Below are 18,537 nucleotides of genomic sequence, written 5' to 3'. Positions count from 1 at the left end.
GCTAAAATGCAGAACCTAATGATCTGATTCCCACATAGCTGACTCCCCCTTTGGGAACTCAGTGAAAGATCAGGTCTAGTATAGGGTTGTTCGTTTATTTAAAAAATATTAGATATTGAATGTCTCCAGCAAATACATTTGGTGGAACAGTTTGAGTCAAATGGATGAAAATTGCAAAGATCTCCCCTGCTCAAAATGCATTGGTACAAATGTTGTTTAACCCTAAATTCAACCTAAAGGTGTTGATGTAATTGTGTTCACAAACTCATGTTGCCACACAATGTTAAGGTGCAATACCAGTTTAGCTAATTCTGCTGGGATGGTCACATAGGTGCCAGAAGCTTGCTCTTGCTCTATAACATCTCTTTAAGAGCACTGCTTCTCCATAAAGCCAGCCCCTTCTAGACACCAGAAATCTGAAAGCTTCTGGGATGGCACTATAATAAGATGACATCACAGTACAAATGTCAGCCAGTTGTGAGACAGTATATGTCTTTGGCTGGGGAAATTAATTCAAGCTGGGAATTCTTTGACTGTAACATCGTTAGTTCTTTATTGCTAAGAAAAGTATTAAGAAAACAAATTGGTTTCACTTTGAATTTCTTGCATGCTTAGGTTAATAAAGTACGAAGGTCATCGTAAGAGGTTATTGATAAAGCTAAGTCTGAGTCTGTTAAAAATAACATTATTTATGGCACAGCTTGTGGGATGCAAACCTAACGGTCCAATTAACTCATAAACCATGATAGACCCTCCTCCCACCCATGCCCCTTCACTGAAAGGGACTGCCAGGGTTGTAGCGTAGGGCCATTCTGCCCTGTGCACCATAGATATCCCTCTTACACTTGGAGTGTTCCTCCATGGGGAGATCTATTAGCTTTCCAGTTGCTGTATGCTGGCTCTGCTGGTTTACAGGCCAGAGCTGTGGGAATCCCTAGAATTGGGGCCAGAGAGTGGCTGGTCTAGCCAGAAAATCCAAAAGCTCCAAATTCCTGGTTTTACCTAGATGCTAAGATCCATATTCAAGAGAGGTGGTAAAAAATACACTTCTGAAATCATACATGAAGCACTGTATCTGTAAATTGAGGATAGAGAAAGAGAAAAATAAAACCAAGATAATAAACAGTTATTAAAACTAGCCCCAGCAGATTTTCTGACCCTGAAGCTCTAGCAATGATTTGTAGCTCAAGAAAGTAAACAATAAGAAAACACAACATTCTGTTTAAAGAGAGAGAGAGAAAGAGATCCCTGTAAGTATTCCCAGATAAAACTATTTCTCTTCAAAACTCCCATTAATAGAAGAAAGGATTAAAATTAAGGAGGAAACACTTTTATGCAGTTGAGGCTTCCTTCCTTGTACTGAGCATGCTCCAGCTGACTGCCTATAAAGCCAGGTTGTTCTGCCACACTACAGATTAAAGGAAACTTTGAGGAGGGAGTCATTAAATGGAGGACTCCTCTAGCCAGGAGTTTCCAAGAGAATTAGATATTTCCCCTTTTGAAAGGTAAGTTTAGCGACATTATTTCACTCTTGTAACAGTTTCTTCTATTACAGGACTCTGTTACACTTAAGGGAGGATAGTAACTTACAAAATTCTCTAATGAAAAATAGTGTGGCTTAAAGTCCCAAGCAGCAAGAAAGTTATTGCTGGACAAGACTTACTAAGCAGTCCTGTTTCAGCATTAAAGGGAGAAAGAAAAATAACGTTCTCTTAAAAGCAAATGATATTGCCTGTAAGTACGAACTACCAAATATAATCCATCTTTTAGACCCTGCTGCTCCCCACACATACAGCTTTCCTTATTTCTTTAATTTGCTGCTTTATTTAATTAGTGCCCATAGAATTTGTCATGGGAGTATTGCTTCCACTCAAAGCCTTTGCTTGATCCTGCAGACCTTACTCATGTGGTTAGTCCTTTTGCTCTGATGTCTTCGCTTGAACTTCTGCCCTCTCCTTTCCTGTGAAACTGCCCACTCAGAAGATCACAAAAGTAATCTCTTTCCATATCTATGATCTGTTCTCTGTGCTCATTCTCCTTCATCCCTTTAGTGCAATGGTTCCCAAACTGGGGTTTGTGAAATGTTACAGGGGGTTATGGGGGGGGGGGGGGAGAAATTCCATAATGGTGGACAGAGCTGTCCCTAGGGACCGGGGCAGCATGGGGCCAGCAGCTTCCAAGAGCTAAGGAGATCAAAGCAAGCATATCTATCACACTGAGGAGAGTTAAGCTTCAAGACTCCTTCTAATAAATGGAAAGGGAGGTGGCTATTTTTTGTTGTTTTTAAAATTAAATAGGCAGCTAGTATTGTTTTTAAAATTATGAACAAGTTTAAGCTTTGTTGTAATGTGTGTTTTGCCTGGACTGCTCAAGACCTGAATGCTTGTGTAGGAGGAACTGTTTGAGTTAGCTTCTTAACTACCTTCATGCTGTTTCACATCTGATACTCCTTGATGAAACATAGGAGCCTTGTCTTATGACAGGCTTATTCAAAGAATACAAACTATGAAAGTGGGATCCAGGAAGTGTTGCCATTTTCATGTAACCCTTCTGCCTGTCAGAGTTGGCAGCAACAAGGGCCGGGTTCAGTGTCTAGGTGTTCCATTTTAATAACAATGCAAAACCAGTGACCTGAGACAATTATATACCACCCCCTGGGCACCTCTACGAGGCAATACTTCCCCTCTCACAAGCATGGAGTCTGAGTGTAGTAAAAGCCTTTTAATAAAGGAGGGAAACAATGCGGCATTATCTTGGGGAAACACCACAAACAGGATTCATAAGACAAACCATGAGCAAAAGACCCACCCCCAAGTTAGTTTGGCAATGTCCTTTTCAGCAACCCAATAGTCACCCCACCCACAGTTTCTGGCCAGTGTTCAGAAGTTCATCTGCAGAGTTTACCTCCCAGCCTGGGTGAAAGTGTGTGGGGGGGAGGGGGAGGTATGAGGGGCATCTTACATGCTTTGCTGCTCAGGTTGATGGCCAAGTGCCATGCCTCTCCATGGGGTTCTGCGACAATCTTCACTTCTCAGCCAGTGGTCCTGCTGGCTGCTCCACTCTGCTCTCCACCAGCCACCGTCCACTCCACCAACTTGTCTTCAGGCTCCCCTCCTACTTAACACAGCACTTAGTGACTTCAGCTGGTAGTTAGTGGAGCCTCAGTGCTGGTGCACTACGAGCCCAAAGTAGGTCTAATGCTTAGATCTAGGTATCAGTGATTTCAGTTCTATAGTATATAACAAGACTTCCACTGGAATAGAAGTAGCTCTGTTATTGCACATTGGAGAGAAGATGGGATGACAGTGGTGGCTCTCAGTCTACACTACCAGGTGCACATACCTGTCCCCCTCCTCTCTTAGTTCACTGGGCTTTGGAACCCATGCCGCTTGCCTAGTGAGTGCTGCAAGGCTGAGGGCGAATCCCTCCATCATAAAATGCCAAGTACGGTTTTACTGTCCTTGATTCACATAACCAGGATAACAACACTTTATTACTCCTGCCCCAATAACAAAGAGACTGGGGATCCCACAGCAGCCAAAGTGACCATTTGGGCAGGCAGGCCATTGTGTTAGGCAGGATGGGTGTGCCCATGCAAATGAGATCAGATGCTGATGTCCTTTTCTACAACTCACCACCAGATGTCAGGGTAGCGCTCATTCTGACTCTGCTTACATTCATAATGTAATAAAAATACTGTAATGATTAATAATAAATAGTGTGTAATAAGCATGTATTAAAAACAAATTTTATATTTCCAAGATCATTGCTTTTATAATTTATACTCAGGTAAATTAGAAAATCCTTGGAAATATTCATTTTTAGCAGGGGGTTCACAAGACAACATTTAGGTGAAAGGGGTTCACAGGTTATTAAGGTTTGGGAACCACTGCTCTAGTCCTTACGAACTTCATGACTCTCTCTTTTTTGGACTTTTGTAGTTTTTGTTTCTTCATTTTCTGTTGTTGCTGATGACTCCTTTAACACTATTTTTTAAAAATCCTTTCCTTTTTCCCTGTCCCTTTTTGCTGATGTTCCCCAGGGCTGGGTTTTCATTTTTACTTTTTTTTCTTCTCTACGCTAACTCTTGGATGAGTCTATTTTAAGCTTTATGCTATAATGAGACTTAATTCTACTTTCCTACCCTTGACTATGTTCATGTCTTTTCTGTGTCTTTCTGATATGGGTGTCCTGCTGCTTCCTTAAGGAAAAACATGGCAGAAATTGAACATATCTGTCCTCCACAACTTTCTCCCTGCTTCCTTTCTCCACTTCTGTTGACAACTCTGTCACCTCCACGTCATGCCCCTTCACTAGACCTCTCTGACTGTACAACATTGTAGTTCCTGCACAGCTCTGCTCCTGTCCACGCTTCATTTTCTGTAGGTCTTCTTGCCTGCTCTTCTCACATTCTCATCCTTTGTCTGCTCATGTTGCTCGTCTTCATGACACTTTTCAAGCTTCTCCTTTCACCTAGAATATCTCTCTCTTTCTTGTATGCCAAGCATCCTTACTTCCTTCTTTAACTTTCTCCTCAAAATCCACCTTTTTTTACTTTTTACGATTTTTTACCATTATGCTTTTTCCTCGTCCCTTTTTACCCTATTTTAGTCTCTACTTAATATCAGAACTTAGCATTTGCTTATTGTAGATTTCCCTACAAAAAACTCTTCAGCTGCAAGTTAAGGTTGCTAGGCCCAAAGTGAAACACAAAAAGTTAGTAATTAAATCATTCAACACCCCTACACTATATTCAGCGGTTTCCGTTCTTATCCTCAACTATCTCCTTTCTACCAACCTCAGCCCACATATCTTTACCCTCGAACTCAACGACTAACAGGCATCCTTGTCCATCTTTGTCCATGTTTATTGGTTATGGCATCATGTGTTTTTGATGACTGATACAAAGTTGATGCGTCTCTAATAAAGTACATTACATGTTCTGTGTTTGGTTTTCTATTGGTGTGTGGGGGATATGGTGTCCTATTGCAAATAGTGGCCTTAAAATGTTTTTTCTGTAATATGATCTATGTAGTTGATCTAAGGTTAATATTAATTTTTATGTGGAAATTGCATCATTGGAATCTCTGTGTGTGTGTGTGTCTGATGGGAGTTAAGGCTTCAGCTGAAGTCAGTAGAAACTGCAAGTGCTCTGAAAATCAGGCTCATGTTGGACATGCAAAATCTGTAGCTGTTTTTGAACAATTTGGCATGTTAAGGAACCTCTGTTAAATTATATAGGACAATCTGAACATGACCTTGGCTTATGTTCCCCATTAGGATCCTGCTCCTGTATACCTACTGAGCTAGCAAAATGAGTCTCGTAAGTTACGAGGAGTCTGGTGGCACTTTAAAGACTAACAGATTTATTTGGGCATAAGCTTTTGTGGGTAAAAACCTTGGGGGAAAGCTTATGCCCAAATAAATCTGTTAGTCTTTAAGATGCCACCAGACTCCTTGTTGTTTTTGTGGATACAGACTAACACGGCTACCCCTCTGATACTTGATCTCATAAGTTATGTGACATTCTAAAAAAAGTAGCCCTCATAACTTTTAAATATGCTGCTTTTTCATTATCGCAGAATGTCCCTTAGCTCTTGTATTATGAAAAAGGCATATAGGAGTCCCCAATAAGCAACTGAAAGCAGTCAGTTGGATTAGAAAAGTGGTGTCAAGCCTGGGGCTTTGAGACTCTAAACAATGGCCCTCAAGGGCAACAGTTAAGAAACTGTGTAATGGAAAGTAAATTGAAAATTTGTTCTCTGAGCTGTGCCCTGTGATTTTAAAATTGTTAGGGATGGAGAATCCACTGCTTCCCTGCCAGACTACAGAAAGCTGAGGGACAGGGCTCCCTTAAGGTGTATGCACTATGTAAACCTAATCATAGGTTCTTGAAGTCAGACTCATGTAATTATATCAGACTCTCCACTTTAATTTAAAAGCAGAAGACAAAGGGAAAGAAAATTGGTAAGTTTCCAGCCCTCATGGCTGGGAAGAAAAACTTGAAAGTGTGAACCACGCATGATTGGTGTAGAGATGTAAACTCAGTCGGTAGGCAGCCTTGAGAAGTGTACCCCATTCATTCCAATCTCTTCTTAATAAGACCCCAACTGCTCTGGGGAGCCCTGCCAACACCATCCCAACAGAGGACTCCGTCACAGCAGTGCACAGAAGGGTTGGCCTACCCCTACAGGCAAAAACAGCTCAGATTCTGGAGTAAGAAGTTTGGGGGGGGCACCCCTGCTGCTTCAGTGGCTCCATCCTTTAGCAGCTATTCATAGAAGAGTGAGAAAGGGATCCAGTACTACTGCTGCTGTTCCTGCAGCATGTTGGGCATTCTGCCACATCGGATGGCTGTGAGGAAACAGTATGGGGGCACAGATATTTGGGGGAAAGGCTCATCTTGTTGTATCTCAGAGGCCTCAATTTGTCTTAATCTAGCTCTCTCCAAGGAGGGCTGGATACATGTTCCACTGGCTCTGCTTGAGCTTAGGGGGAAGCACCTAGCAAAGCATGGTTTCCCCTTTTTCTCTGTCTGTCCCTGCCTCCCATCAACCTGATCAGCTCAGGAAGGGGATGGGGAAAAGATAAGGTGAGAACCAAAAGTCAGTTATACCTACCTAATTCTCGGCCCCAGTGTGGGATATGGCAACCAGAGGGCTGCTCTAACTTGCAGTGATTGACTGTGATCCCACAAGGGACCAGAAAGCACTGGGGAATAGTAGCACTGCACTGTGTGGTGACTGTTCAGAAAGGGGGCATGGGAGCTGGCTGTGCTGACACTAAAGACCACTGATGTCTCTCCCCACATTAGGGAAATCCTCAGCATGGGATATACTGTGGTTTCTGCTCCCTCTGTGCCATCCATATGGTGCAAAGGGAGAAGAACCTTCCCCTAAATATTGTCATCTCTTCCCCTCTTTGCAATAAAGGGGCTGAAAATGTTGGACGCCATTGATTTAGAAGGAGTCAAAAAGAGGTGGTCACATTTAATGTGGTTGCTGCCTGGGAACCAAGATTAGGCTCCTGAGCTGTGTGTGTTTAGATGAAATTTCTGAGTTTATTGCACCACTTCACAAGTATGAAGCTCTGGGCTGCCCAGAGGGGGAGGGCAAGTGGGGCAATTTGCCCCAGGCCCCCACGAGAGTTTTTTGGGGCTCCTGGAGTGGGGTCCTTCACTTGCTCCGGGGACCCTTGAAAGCTCTCACGGGGCCAAAGCCCCCAGAGCTTCTTCTGCTCCGGGTCTTTGGCGGCAATTTGGTGGCAGGGGCCCCCGGCCACTGAAGACCCCAGGCCCCCTGAATCCTCTGGGTGGCCCTGATGAAGCTGCCCCAGGGCCTGTCTTGTGCAGGAGTTAATGTTATCATTAGCTTTAACTGAGCAAGCCTGAGTCCTAGGCTGCACTAGATATTAACTATCCCAGTGGTCCCCAACCTCTTTGTGGCCAGTAGCATGTTCATGTTTTCAGAAGAGTGTGGCAGGCGCCAACAATTTTTCAAGGCTTATTTTGTATTTGTACATTAAATATGAAAAACATCATATTTAATATAACGTAATATATGAATCCAGTGAGAAGCTGCGAGGACAGAGAATACCAGCTCCTGGCCTGCACCCCTAGAGTTCTCTGTCCCCGGCAGGCACAGGGCTGCAGCTTGTCTCCCCTGCTGGGCATTAGTTGGGCCCCGCACCTGCTGGGCACAGAGAACACAGAGCTCGCAGCCTGAGTTCTCTGTCCCCGTTAGGTGCCGGGCCACGGCTTCTCTCCCCTGCTGGGTGGGTGCACATAAATGCCCTGGCAGGCGCCATGGCACCTGCGGCCCCACATTGGGGACCACTGAACTACACCATACCCCCTTCTCACCAGCTTCTACCTGTCCACCTTTCTACTTGTATAGTATAAAATGAAGGGGCATCAGCATATTGGAACTAAATGGTTCAGTCCGACACCAATGAAGTCTGTAGTCTAGCTCATGCCTTTGGTTGATGCGGCTGTTACCCATTAGTAATTACACCTGTGGCTACTGGGATCCGATTTTATAGGAGGTGGTTTCAGATGGACTATGGTAACTGGGAGAGGCTGGGTTTTGATGAATATCGTCATGGAAACAGTCTTTTCTCATGTGCATGAGGGAGTGTTAGGTAGAATACGGTAACGGGAACTGAGCGTAAGGAAGTCTTGTATGGTAAAGGAAATCCGAGATTCCCCTCCTATGGGGAGGATCCTATCTAGGTGGCATCTCTATGATACCGGATATTCCAGGGTTAGGTCTAGGCTGCTTCTCTAGAGTGGAACCGCCTTTGGCTGGGGGCTGCCGCTGTTGTGCGCCTGCGTGAGCCGGGCTGCCCCAGGCCGCCGTCCGATGCGGTGAGCTGAGCTAGCGGTAGCTGCGGCTCGCAGTGTGAAGAGTAGCGCGCGCCCGCCCGTCCCCCTCGGTCCGCTGCGCCGGGGGGGCTCGTGCGCCCCCTCCGCCCCCAGCTGCGCCACTGGCATCCCGGGGGCTGCGGGGCGGCAAATGGTTGGGCCGGACGATGCCGGAGCTCAGGGCGGCGCAGCCTTGTTTCCCGCGGGCCGGCAGGAGGAGGAGGCGGAGGAGGACGGGGAGCGGGATGGGAGCCGGAGCCGGAGCCTGAGCGGCGGCTCGGGGCAGGAGGAGCTGCTGCTGCAGCGGTACCTGGCCGGGAAGGTCGGCCCCACGGCGCCTGCGGGGCTGGGCTGCAAGTGCTGCCCGGAGAGACCCCCCAACGGGGCCGCCTGTGTCCTGGGCCCCCACGGGAGAATGACCAACGGGGACGCCGGCTTCCTGCTGCCGCCGGAGGAGCCGCCTGCTTGGGCCGTGCGGACCGAGCCGGGGCCTGAGGAGGAGGAAGCGAGACTGCCCAATGGGGGCGTCCCTCATTTCCTCCCCGATCCCCAGCCGGAGCCGGGGGGCGGCGCGAGCCGGGCGAGCCCGCCGGCGGGGCCCGCCCTTGAAGAGCAGCTGAGAAGTTGTTACTTGGGGCCCGATCCGGAGGGGGGCGCAGCGGTTGGTAGCGGAGCTGGGACTGAAAGCCCGTCAGAAGCCGCAGCCGGCGTCCGGACTCCCCGGGACTGCAGCGATGGGGCTGCTGCGGCAGGAGCCCTTTGCCCGGCGCCTCTGGGCTTCACAGACATTAACCTGAATTCCCGCAACACCTACGAAGTGAGCCGGCGGCGAAGCGCCCCGGAGCACCTGCCCCATGGGGGGACACCAGCCACAGCCCCGGCCCCTTCCCAGGAGCCGACGGACAAAACCAAGAGAATTGCTGTCCCTGGCAGCAGCAGCGGCGGCGGCGGCGGCATCACCGACTTCATTGTAAGGTGAGATTCCCCCCCTCTCCTGGAGCCCGTGTTACCGGGGCGGGAGCGATACTGACCTTCCTAGCTGGGGAGGGAGAAGGAAAGGACACTGCCCCGGTGCATGGGAGACCAGGGACAGCAGTGAGCTGATGGGTGGAATAAACTGCAAAAATATCGTTAGTCCGTGCAGAGATCCTCCCAAGGTGACCTGATGCTGTGCTGTCCTATTTCACTAAGGCCTCCTGAAACTAGCACTGGGAACTGTGACCTGACCCCCACCTACCCACTCACTCAGCTTTTAAGCATAAAGACTATTTAAATGTCAAAGAGTCATTTTCAGTAACACTGGTAATGTTACCAAGAGACCTTGTAGAGTAACAGAGGTATTGGAGCATAAGCTTTCATGGGTGAATACCCACTTTATCAAACACATTCACCCACGAAAGCTTATGCTCCAATACTTCTGTTAGTCTGTAAGGTGCCACAGGACCCTTTGTTGCTTTTTACAGATCCGGACTAACATGGCTACTCCTCTGATACTGATAACGTTAGCACTAACTTCCAGCAACGGTAGAATTGTGTGCAATACTTGAGTATCTGCTAGTCCTGCCAGCCAGAGAGAGGCCGACTGTGCACTTGGGAGGGAATCTAAGAACACTGATTCCTCCTGTACGCTACAAACATATGTCAGTTAAAAGTACCTTGCTGTGGGATGTGGAAAATCCAGACCCCTGGCAACATAGTTACACTGACCTGGTGGACATAGCTACCACCTCTGGGGGAGGTGGAGTATCTACATGGACTGGAGAAGCCCTCTCTTTAAGGTAGGTAGTGTCTTCAGCAGTCGATGCAATGCTGTAAGTATAGCTGTGCCCTTTAAGACAGTTTTGGAACTCCAGACCCTGAGTTTGTTGATTTCAAAACTGAAGACTTCATCACATGTCAAAGTAGTTACAGCAGTAGCATGATCCATGTTAACTTAATGGCCACAGGTCTCTGGAGAATATTTTGGAATAAAATAAACTCTTCTAGGTTTGAGAATTGCTGTCAAAATACTATGACTGTATCGTAGTTTTCTGCTCCTCAGTAACTTTCAATCAGAAAGCTATGGGACTTAATTGAAAACATGATAAAGAAACAGCAGCTTTTCATTCATAAGCAGAGCGTGGAAAATTGTACAAGCCACCAATTGGCTTCAGTGCTAAGCCTGTTTGGAGTAAATTAGGAGGAAAGACCTTTGAAAGGCAGAGCTGTTTAATTCTGGGGTCTCTCCTGTATAATACAGGGTTAATATGCCTCAATGGACACAGCCTATCCTGTAATAGATCATGGGTATTTACCTACACTCTCACTCTTCTCTATGTTGTTCTCTTTCCCTGCATTGTCTTAATTCTCTTCCTCCCTCTCCCCGCCCCCTTTATCTTTTTTTCCTCCAAAATCAGTCTCAGGTATAAGTATGCAATCTCTCACATCCAGTTAACTAATACAATCTTCTCACGCACAAGGTTTGGAAATCTTACAAGAAATCAGATAGAGTAAACCTGCTAGCCGAAGATTGATATGAAAGATGAGTTTCACTCTGCAGAGACAATGCCCAAGTGAGAAGCAGACTTTCCCTTGCTGCAGCTGCTGGGGAAGGGGAAGGTGCTTGGATTCCTACTGGATGCTATCCCTGGATTCTGCTTTGGAGTTATCCTCAAGCTAGTAACTGCCTGATAAATTTGTCTTCATTTCTGAAGAGCCTCCTGACTGCTTCAAGGATGGATTGAGGGAGGTGTCTACCAGTTTCCTGTGTAATGCAATGGGAGTGCATGGGGCATCTGCTCTCTCTCCTTTGCTTTTGTGTCATTTTTTTGTTTCCAGTACTCTATGCTCCCCTGCCTCATTTTTTGAGTATTCCAAATTAATAACTCCAGTTCTTGTTGTTTATTGATTTCCAAAGTAGTAGCCAAGTAACACTGAGTAGTCTTCTGGGAATCAGTGAAGACTGACAGGGCTAAATCCAGGTCTGTACTACAAACTTTCACCAGTATACTAATGTTTGGTGTGGAGAAGATGACTTTTATTCCTCCCAATACTTCTTTTCTGACAAACCATCCTGATGTAGATGCAGTTATATACTGGCTTAAGTGTTTTTGCCATTACAACTTATTTTACTTGGGGAATCTGTGTACTATACTGGCAAAAACATTCTTTTCCTGATACAAGCTGCATCTACTCTAGGAGAGTTTGCTGGTACAGCTTTACTGGCAAACCTTTTCTATTATAGACCTAAATTTCCATTTTGCTGCAGTTTGGAGAAACCCTGCTAAAGCATTGGAGTGATTTCTAAAGTGTACTAACTGGTTTGGGTAGACCTTACCACACAGCATCAGGTTTCCTAGTGTGCTTTAACTTAGTGCTCAAACACCACTATATTAAAGCACAGTAGGGAACTTTTAGCTTGCACCAGCAGGGTCTGCCTAGACCAGTTAATGTGTTTTTAGAAATCAGACCCCTTGCTGCTCTGTGTAAGACAAGCCCATATGCTCCTTTTGTAAGATGGCTGAAGTAGACCCCGTCCCCCCACTCCAGCCGCCAGCTGGCTTCGGCGGCCGGATCCGCGTGGGTCTCCTGCAGGTGTTGTAGGTTATCTTTGCAACTTTTAGGGCTAGAAACCCTTCCCTGCCACCTCACCTCCCTTTTTTTAAAGTGTTTAAATATCGTGGAATTTGATAGTTTTTGTTTGAAGAGGAACAGGTCTGGGACTGTTAAAGTTGCCCTATGAGTGAATCCTCAGTAGTGACAATGGGATCTCTTGTGAATCTTCTGAATAGATCATTGTATTACAATGAGCACAAAGTCATAAATGACGCTGGTACCAAACCTTTAAGTTGCAGTACTTGCCAACAATACCAGTTATGCATGCCTTGATTTCCACTGAAGGTGCTTTTTATAGAAGGGAGAATCACTTCTCTGTTCTTCCCCTGTAGTTTTGTGTTAAAACTCTGACTTTTTCATTTTCTTACTTTATTCTGTCCTCTGTTTTATTTAAAATGAGTCTAAAATGTAGCTGCCTTTTGTTTTCTGTTTTGTTTTTGGTACAAGACATTTAAATGCAAAAGAGGCAGCTGACTAGACTAATAGACCAGAAATAAGTGTTTCCTTCAGGCTTTTTGGTAAACATTCAATAAGGAAGGCATGCTAGAACTCAAACTGCCTTGTAAGTGTGACTACTTGCTGTTTGTAAGTTACAGCTGAACACAACTTTGTGCTTAATCACAGAATCACTTCCTTCTTTCAATAGTCAGAACCTAGACTGTCACAATATTAACGTAAACTGAAACCTTAAATATCAAACCTAATGCCCACATGTGAGAGAAATTTGATGTGATCGTTGTTAGTCTTGAAACCAAAGTCCCAATCTCTGCCAAGTACTGTCAAATCTATTTGATATAGTGCTAATTTTTTTTCTTGGAAATAAGTTTTCACCATCTTTCTTGTTCTATTTTTCTTTTCATTTTCCCCCCAGCATGCAGTGTGGGCCTCCTGTAAGACAGCCATAGTAATTGAGCGGTTTGTTAGGGCTGATGATCAGTGAGGCAGGGAAAATTGCATGTCCCCAAATCCATCTGCCTCCACCTTAAATGTGTGTGTCTGATGCTATGGCCAAAGTTTCTTGAAAGCTACCTGCCTTCTCTTAGACCTTGTCTACTTAACAGGCACTGTACTGCTATATAGTTACATCTGTATAATCCTGTAGTGTAGATGCAGCATACAGTGACAGAAGGAGTGTTTCCACTGCTATAGGAACACCACCTCCCCAAGCAATGGTAGTTAGGTCGATGGAAACACTCTTATGTTGCCTCGTTGCATCTGCACTGCGAGTTGAGTTGGCATAACTGCAGTGCTTGGTGTGGATTTTTCCTACCCCTTGGTGACACAGTTATGTCTATTTTAAATTTAAGTGTAGACTGAGCCTTAATGTACATAAATCTGGCAGTAGCTCTTGTGGCACATAATTATAGTCTGAGTCCTGGTGTATGCTTTACATTTAGGTTGACATAGTGAACCTGAAGCTGAAGAATCTGCACCGAGAGACTATAGTTTTCTGACCCTCAAGTTGTAGCTAGGTTGATAGAAGAATGTTTCTGTCAACTTAGCTACCGTCGCTTTGGGAAATGATGTTCCTACAGCAATAGAAAACCCCCTTCCATTAGCATACGCTGTGTCTATGCTGTTAGGTTATGGCGGCATAGCTATGGCACTGTAGGTATGCTGGTAGAATTCCCATACTGTAGATGTGGCCTGAGACAGCAGCCTATTAGCCCAAGTGTGTCTCTTGTCTCATTGTTCAGATAATTTTTGAGCAATGCTAGTGGAACCCCCTGCTCTAGCTGCATGAAGCCTCCCAGTGAGTATGGAAAACTGAAGGGGAATGAAAACAAATAATGCTTCTGCTTCCCCCCCTTTTCTCAGCCCCCCCCCCTCCAAAAAAGTCAAAGAATGAACTGTAAAAGGGCAAGAGAAGGAAACAGATGGAGATCAGACAGCAGTAACTGTACCAGGGCTCCAGCAAGAAGGTTGGGAACCATTGTTTTTGTGATGGCTTTTCTAGGGTATAAAAGTTTTAAAAAGTTTTACAGTTATGTAATATATATGCAAGAACATGTATTTGTTATGCACATAGCTATTATTCCTTTCCCAAGAACATTTTTACTATCTCACTTTATAGTCACCTGACAGTTGTTGGTAAGATACTTGATTGCCATTTTATTCTCAAGTTTACAGCTTAAGAACTGTGAACTGTTTTTTGTCCTGCATCTTTTCATTTTTCCCCCTCAATGTTTACATTGTTGCTATTTTGAATAGCATGTTTAATGTAAATTTTGCAGAAATAAAATCTAATGGAACATGGTTCAGTTTCTTGTTTCTCAAATTCACCTTAGTGAAGAGTTGTCCTTGCTAGTGTAATCTGAACAGTTAGTTACTATGGCAGTTACATAAAAAAAGAACAAGACACATTGTAAGTATATTATTGATGGAATAAAACAGTCCAGGGGAATCATTGTTGTACTTTCAAAGAGAAAACTTTTAAAGTAGTATTTCCTAGAGTGGGGTAGCAGATAGTGCCAGGTTAGTTTGGGTAGGGACACAGGGCAGAGAAGGGGATCACTAGTGGAAAAGTCATCTAAGCCCACGTGTCCTTTACTGTATTGTAAACATGTTCCTCTGGCTGTACCTCAAAAGCTGATTATCATCACATCTTGCTCCTACTGTTGATCTTAATAAGCAGATGGGGAACTGAAAAGAGGTCAGTTATCAGAAAAATTATCTTCTATACGTAGCTGATCTAAACACTGCTGCTAGTTTATTAATTATGCTTATTTTTTGGCTTCTGCTCATTCTAGTTCATTTGCAGCTTCAGCTGTCTGTTTTGGTAAAAAGCTGCTGGACTCAAATTTGGTTGCAGTGATCATTATAGTTAACTTCAAATAACGTTTTCCCACCTACAGTGTAGCTTGGCTAAAATTGTGCAAACAAGACAAAAAAGCGTGCATATTTTAAAGTTGCAATCAAAAATAATTTGAAGGCTTTTTTGGCACATGTAATGTACAGTAAATGCAGAACAACAACTTATTCTGCCATTATTTCTTGGCCCTTCTGAGACCTTCTGTCTAGTTCTACCAGATTTATGTGAACAAGTTACTAGAATTGCATGAATACATTTAGTGCAGCCACTTTGTAGCTCAAAGAAGAAAAACCAACCTGTAATAAATTGAGAAACTACTTCTAAAAATCTAGGTTTCTTTATTTTTTAGGCTTTTTTTGCCTTTGCTTTTGGTGATGTGTTCTGTTAGTATTTTTAATAGTGCCCATTTCAAGTATGTTTTCTTCCCATCTGATCACGAAGTGTTTCTGTCAAATCATTAAACATTAACATAGTTAGGCAGTTGCTGTATAGTATCTCCATGTTTGTCTATAGCCAGAACTCTTTTGTACATGTGTGAATGGTGAGGATATTTGATTTATCGTCCTTCCCTTTATTTTTCTTTTCTGTATTTATTAAAATTAGTGTTTTTAACCCTAATGTTCCTTGGTATGCATGGTTGAGTTTAAGGTTACCAGTTTGTTGATAGAGTATTGGAATCTGTTGTACTTGTAAGGCTGGTCTGTACTAGGCATACTTGTCACTAAGAGCTTTGTTCAAACTGATAAAACACAATCTACCCATAGGTGCTTGTAATACTTTTATTAGTTCTAAGTGTTACAACTGTAGTAACCTTGAGGGCTTATCTATACAGTGTTAGTGTACATTAGCTGTGGTATAAATTCCAGTGTGCTTTACATGTGTTGCTCACTGCCCATGTGGACCCTGCTAGCATTCACTAAAAATTCCATAACAGCACAGAAAGGAAATTAGTGCATGCCAGCAGAGCCCATATGGGCAGTTGAAGTGCAACATGCTGGTATGCACTAGAAATTACACCCCAGCTGGTGTACACTAATGCAGTGTGTTGACAAGCCCTGAGCAGGTCATAACTGCTTCAGTTTTCATGACTTCAGTCTGATGTAGACTAGCAACTTGAGTGCTACAGCCATTTTGGTTCAATTAGTCATCCAAGTGCAATATAACAATGCTTCTGTCTGTGAGGCAAACTTGCAGCCAAACCAGGGCTGCTAGCTCAGCTGCCCTGCCAACAGGGGCCGTTAGGTGCCAAAACTCAAGAGGTGCTTCTGCAACAGACCTGTTGTGAGTCGCCACTCAGGCATTCTGCAACAATCCAGCTGCACTAACTTACACTGCGGGCTCTTTGTGAATGGTATCAGTCTTCAGGCATGTGACAGCAGCTTAACTCTCAGTGGAGCCTGGGTCAGATGACCCCCAGGCTCAGGTATTTCCCCAATACAACAGCACTGTTGGCCAGGAACCCTCACACTGCAATGCAGCAGATCAGACTCTAAACTCCCAGCCTGTTTCTGATCTTGTTTCTGCCCCAGCCTTGCCTGAGCCCTGTTCTAGTCTTGTCCTTGCCTTGCTCCAGCTTCCACTTCCTGACCCCCTTGGATTCTAACCACCTGGCTTTGACCTCTGGCCTGCACCTCCAGGTACAGTTCTGTTTTGGCTTGTCTATAGACTCTGATTTTGGTTCTGATCCTCAATAGGTTCCAGTGCTATCTTCTGCTCAGTCCGACCCTATCTCAGGCTTTCCCTCTACTCCGACTAGTAGGCCTGACTATCAGGAGGCAGGGTCTGACACTGTGCATCCTTCAGTGACATCTGAGACTCATTCTACCACAAGTCAACTCTTCCCCTACCAGTTCATCTAGGTTCCAGGCAAGTCTGACAGCAGCTGAGACTTTGCTTAACTGGTTGGTTGTCTTACTAAAAATTGCTTCATTCAGTAAGATCCAAGCATTAAGTGCACATCATATGCAAGACATGCTGTTCTGTTGATGGCATTTTTGTTTTATTGATTTCCTGGGGAAGGGAGGCGAGAGGAACAACAAAAAACACCAACCAATTTAAGGAATTCTATACAAAAACTTCTGTAACTTAAACTTGACCTGCAAAGGGAGGGGAAAAATTGTTCGGCTTGTTGTTTTGTGATGTATAAAGAAGACTTCAGTATTTAAGAATTTTGCAATTTCTGTTTAACATTAGAAATACAGGTCTTGTACATCCTAAAAGACTGCGGATAAGCAAGAGAACAAGTGAAACTGATGTTTCAAGAAATGAGAGCTGACCAGTTGAAAGGGAAAATAAATTTTAGGTTTTGGTATACATTAACTTCTGTTTCTAATGCTGATGTTCAATGAGAATTTTCCAAAGAGGAGGACTTGGGTGATGAATCTTCAACTCATCATCTGTTAATTAAGGTGTGGATTCATAATAAAAATCTGAGACACTCACTCTCCCCTCTCCTCATAAAGTTATTCAGCAAAACTGGGAAGACCGTACATGCATGTTTCTGACTTGAGAAATATTAGAACATCAAGAAAAATTGTGGAGAGGAAGAGAAGAGTGGCAGGATGGTCAAGTCATCTTTATATATCATAAAGAAGAAGAAGAAAGGGCAAAACTCCTTTAAAAGAAATACTTTTTTTTGCAGTCTGTCTTTAAGTCAGCAAAGTGAAATACTTAGAATGTGGAGAAAGTCAAGATTGTTTTTACATACACCTTGTAATTTTTCTCGGCTATGTATATTATAATACACCTCTATCCCAATATAATGCGGTCCTCGGGAGACAAAAAATCTCACCGCGTTATATCAAACTCGCTTTGCTCCCCTTGTTCTCTGACTGCCCCCTCCAGACACCCCCATCCCTAATCACCTCCTACCTAATCCACATTTCTCTTGAGTGTTCTGACCCCTATCCACCCCTCCCCGCCCCTTGACAGGCACTCACCAGCAGCGGCGGGAAGTGGAGCAGCCTGACCTCAGTCTGCTCCACCATGCCAGCTCCCAGCCATGGCGCTCCGCTTTCTGCCGTCAGTGAGTGTGGCGAGGTTGGGGAAAGAATGCCCCACCCACCCCCAACTCGCCTGCAGTGGAAAGTGGAGTGACATGGCCCCAGCCTGCTTCGCTTTCCTTTCCCCGGCCCAAGCTGTATCGCTGGGAGGCGCCTGAGGAAAGGTCCTGCGGCGGGAAGTGGAATGCCATGGCTGGGAGCGGGCTGCTCCGCTTCCGCTGCTGCTGGTGAGTGCGGGGGGGATCCCTTCCCTCAAACCCCCTCCCCTGAGCGACTCGGTTGGGACCGGGGCAAGGGAAGCAGAGTGGGCTGCTCCTGGCCTCCCACTAATCCTCTGGGACTGCAGGGCCCCCAAAAGTGCCCTTCCACAGCTCCTGCCCCCCAGACCCTGGGGTGCGGGGAGCCCCTGACTGCCCACGACACCCTCTACCCCTTATCAAATCCCCCAGCCTGGCCTGACACCCTTAATGTCAGAGCTTTACCGTGTTGTATGCGAACATGTTCTATCAGGTCATGTTCTATCGGGGTTGAGGTGTAATTAAATAGCTACTTGCATAGCTAGCTGCACTGGTTGAATGAAGTACAGCAAGCAAACCAAAGGCGTGTAATGAAATGTAGTAAATTTACTGTGATAGTTAAAAACCCAAAATAATCTACTGTTGTCCAGAATGAGGGGCACACATGCAAGATAGGTTTCACTATGTACCCTTTCTTAATGCACTGCACACCATTCCATCTGTGCACTTAATTATGGAGGGGGGTCATAT

At 44.8% G+C, this 18,537-nt stretch overlaps 1 protein-coding gene across 2 annotated transcripts in view; it reads left to right on the top strand.

Annotated features, from left to right (window-relative positions):
• The first annotated feature begins 8,451 nt into the window (after nucleotides 1–8,451).
• Nucleotides 8,452–18,537, top strand: part of TBC1D12 (TBC1 domain family member 12) — an 85,564-nt gene continuing 75,478 nt past the window's right edge. Inside the window, exon 1 of one of the 2 annotated variants that reach the window (XM_030569706.1) lies at nucleotides 8,452–9,337. In XM_030569706.1, the coding sequence (XP_030425566.1) occupies nucleotides 8,514–9,337 (824 nt within the window). In that variant the 5' untranslated portion in view covers nucleotides 8,452–8,513. The remainder of the gene's footprint in view (nucleotides 9,338–18,537) is intronic. The other variant, XM_030569707.1, reaches the window with a different exon arrangement.

This window comes from Gopherus evgoodei, chromosome 7 (assembly GCF_007399415.2).
Source record: "Gopherus evgoodei ecotype Sinaloan lineage chromosome 7, rGopEvg1_v1.p, whole genome shotgun sequence".
NCBI lineage: Eukaryota > Metazoa > Chordata > Testudines > Testudinidae > Gopherus > Gopherus evgoodei.
This window is presented reverse-complemented; position numbering and strand designations above follow the sequence as displayed.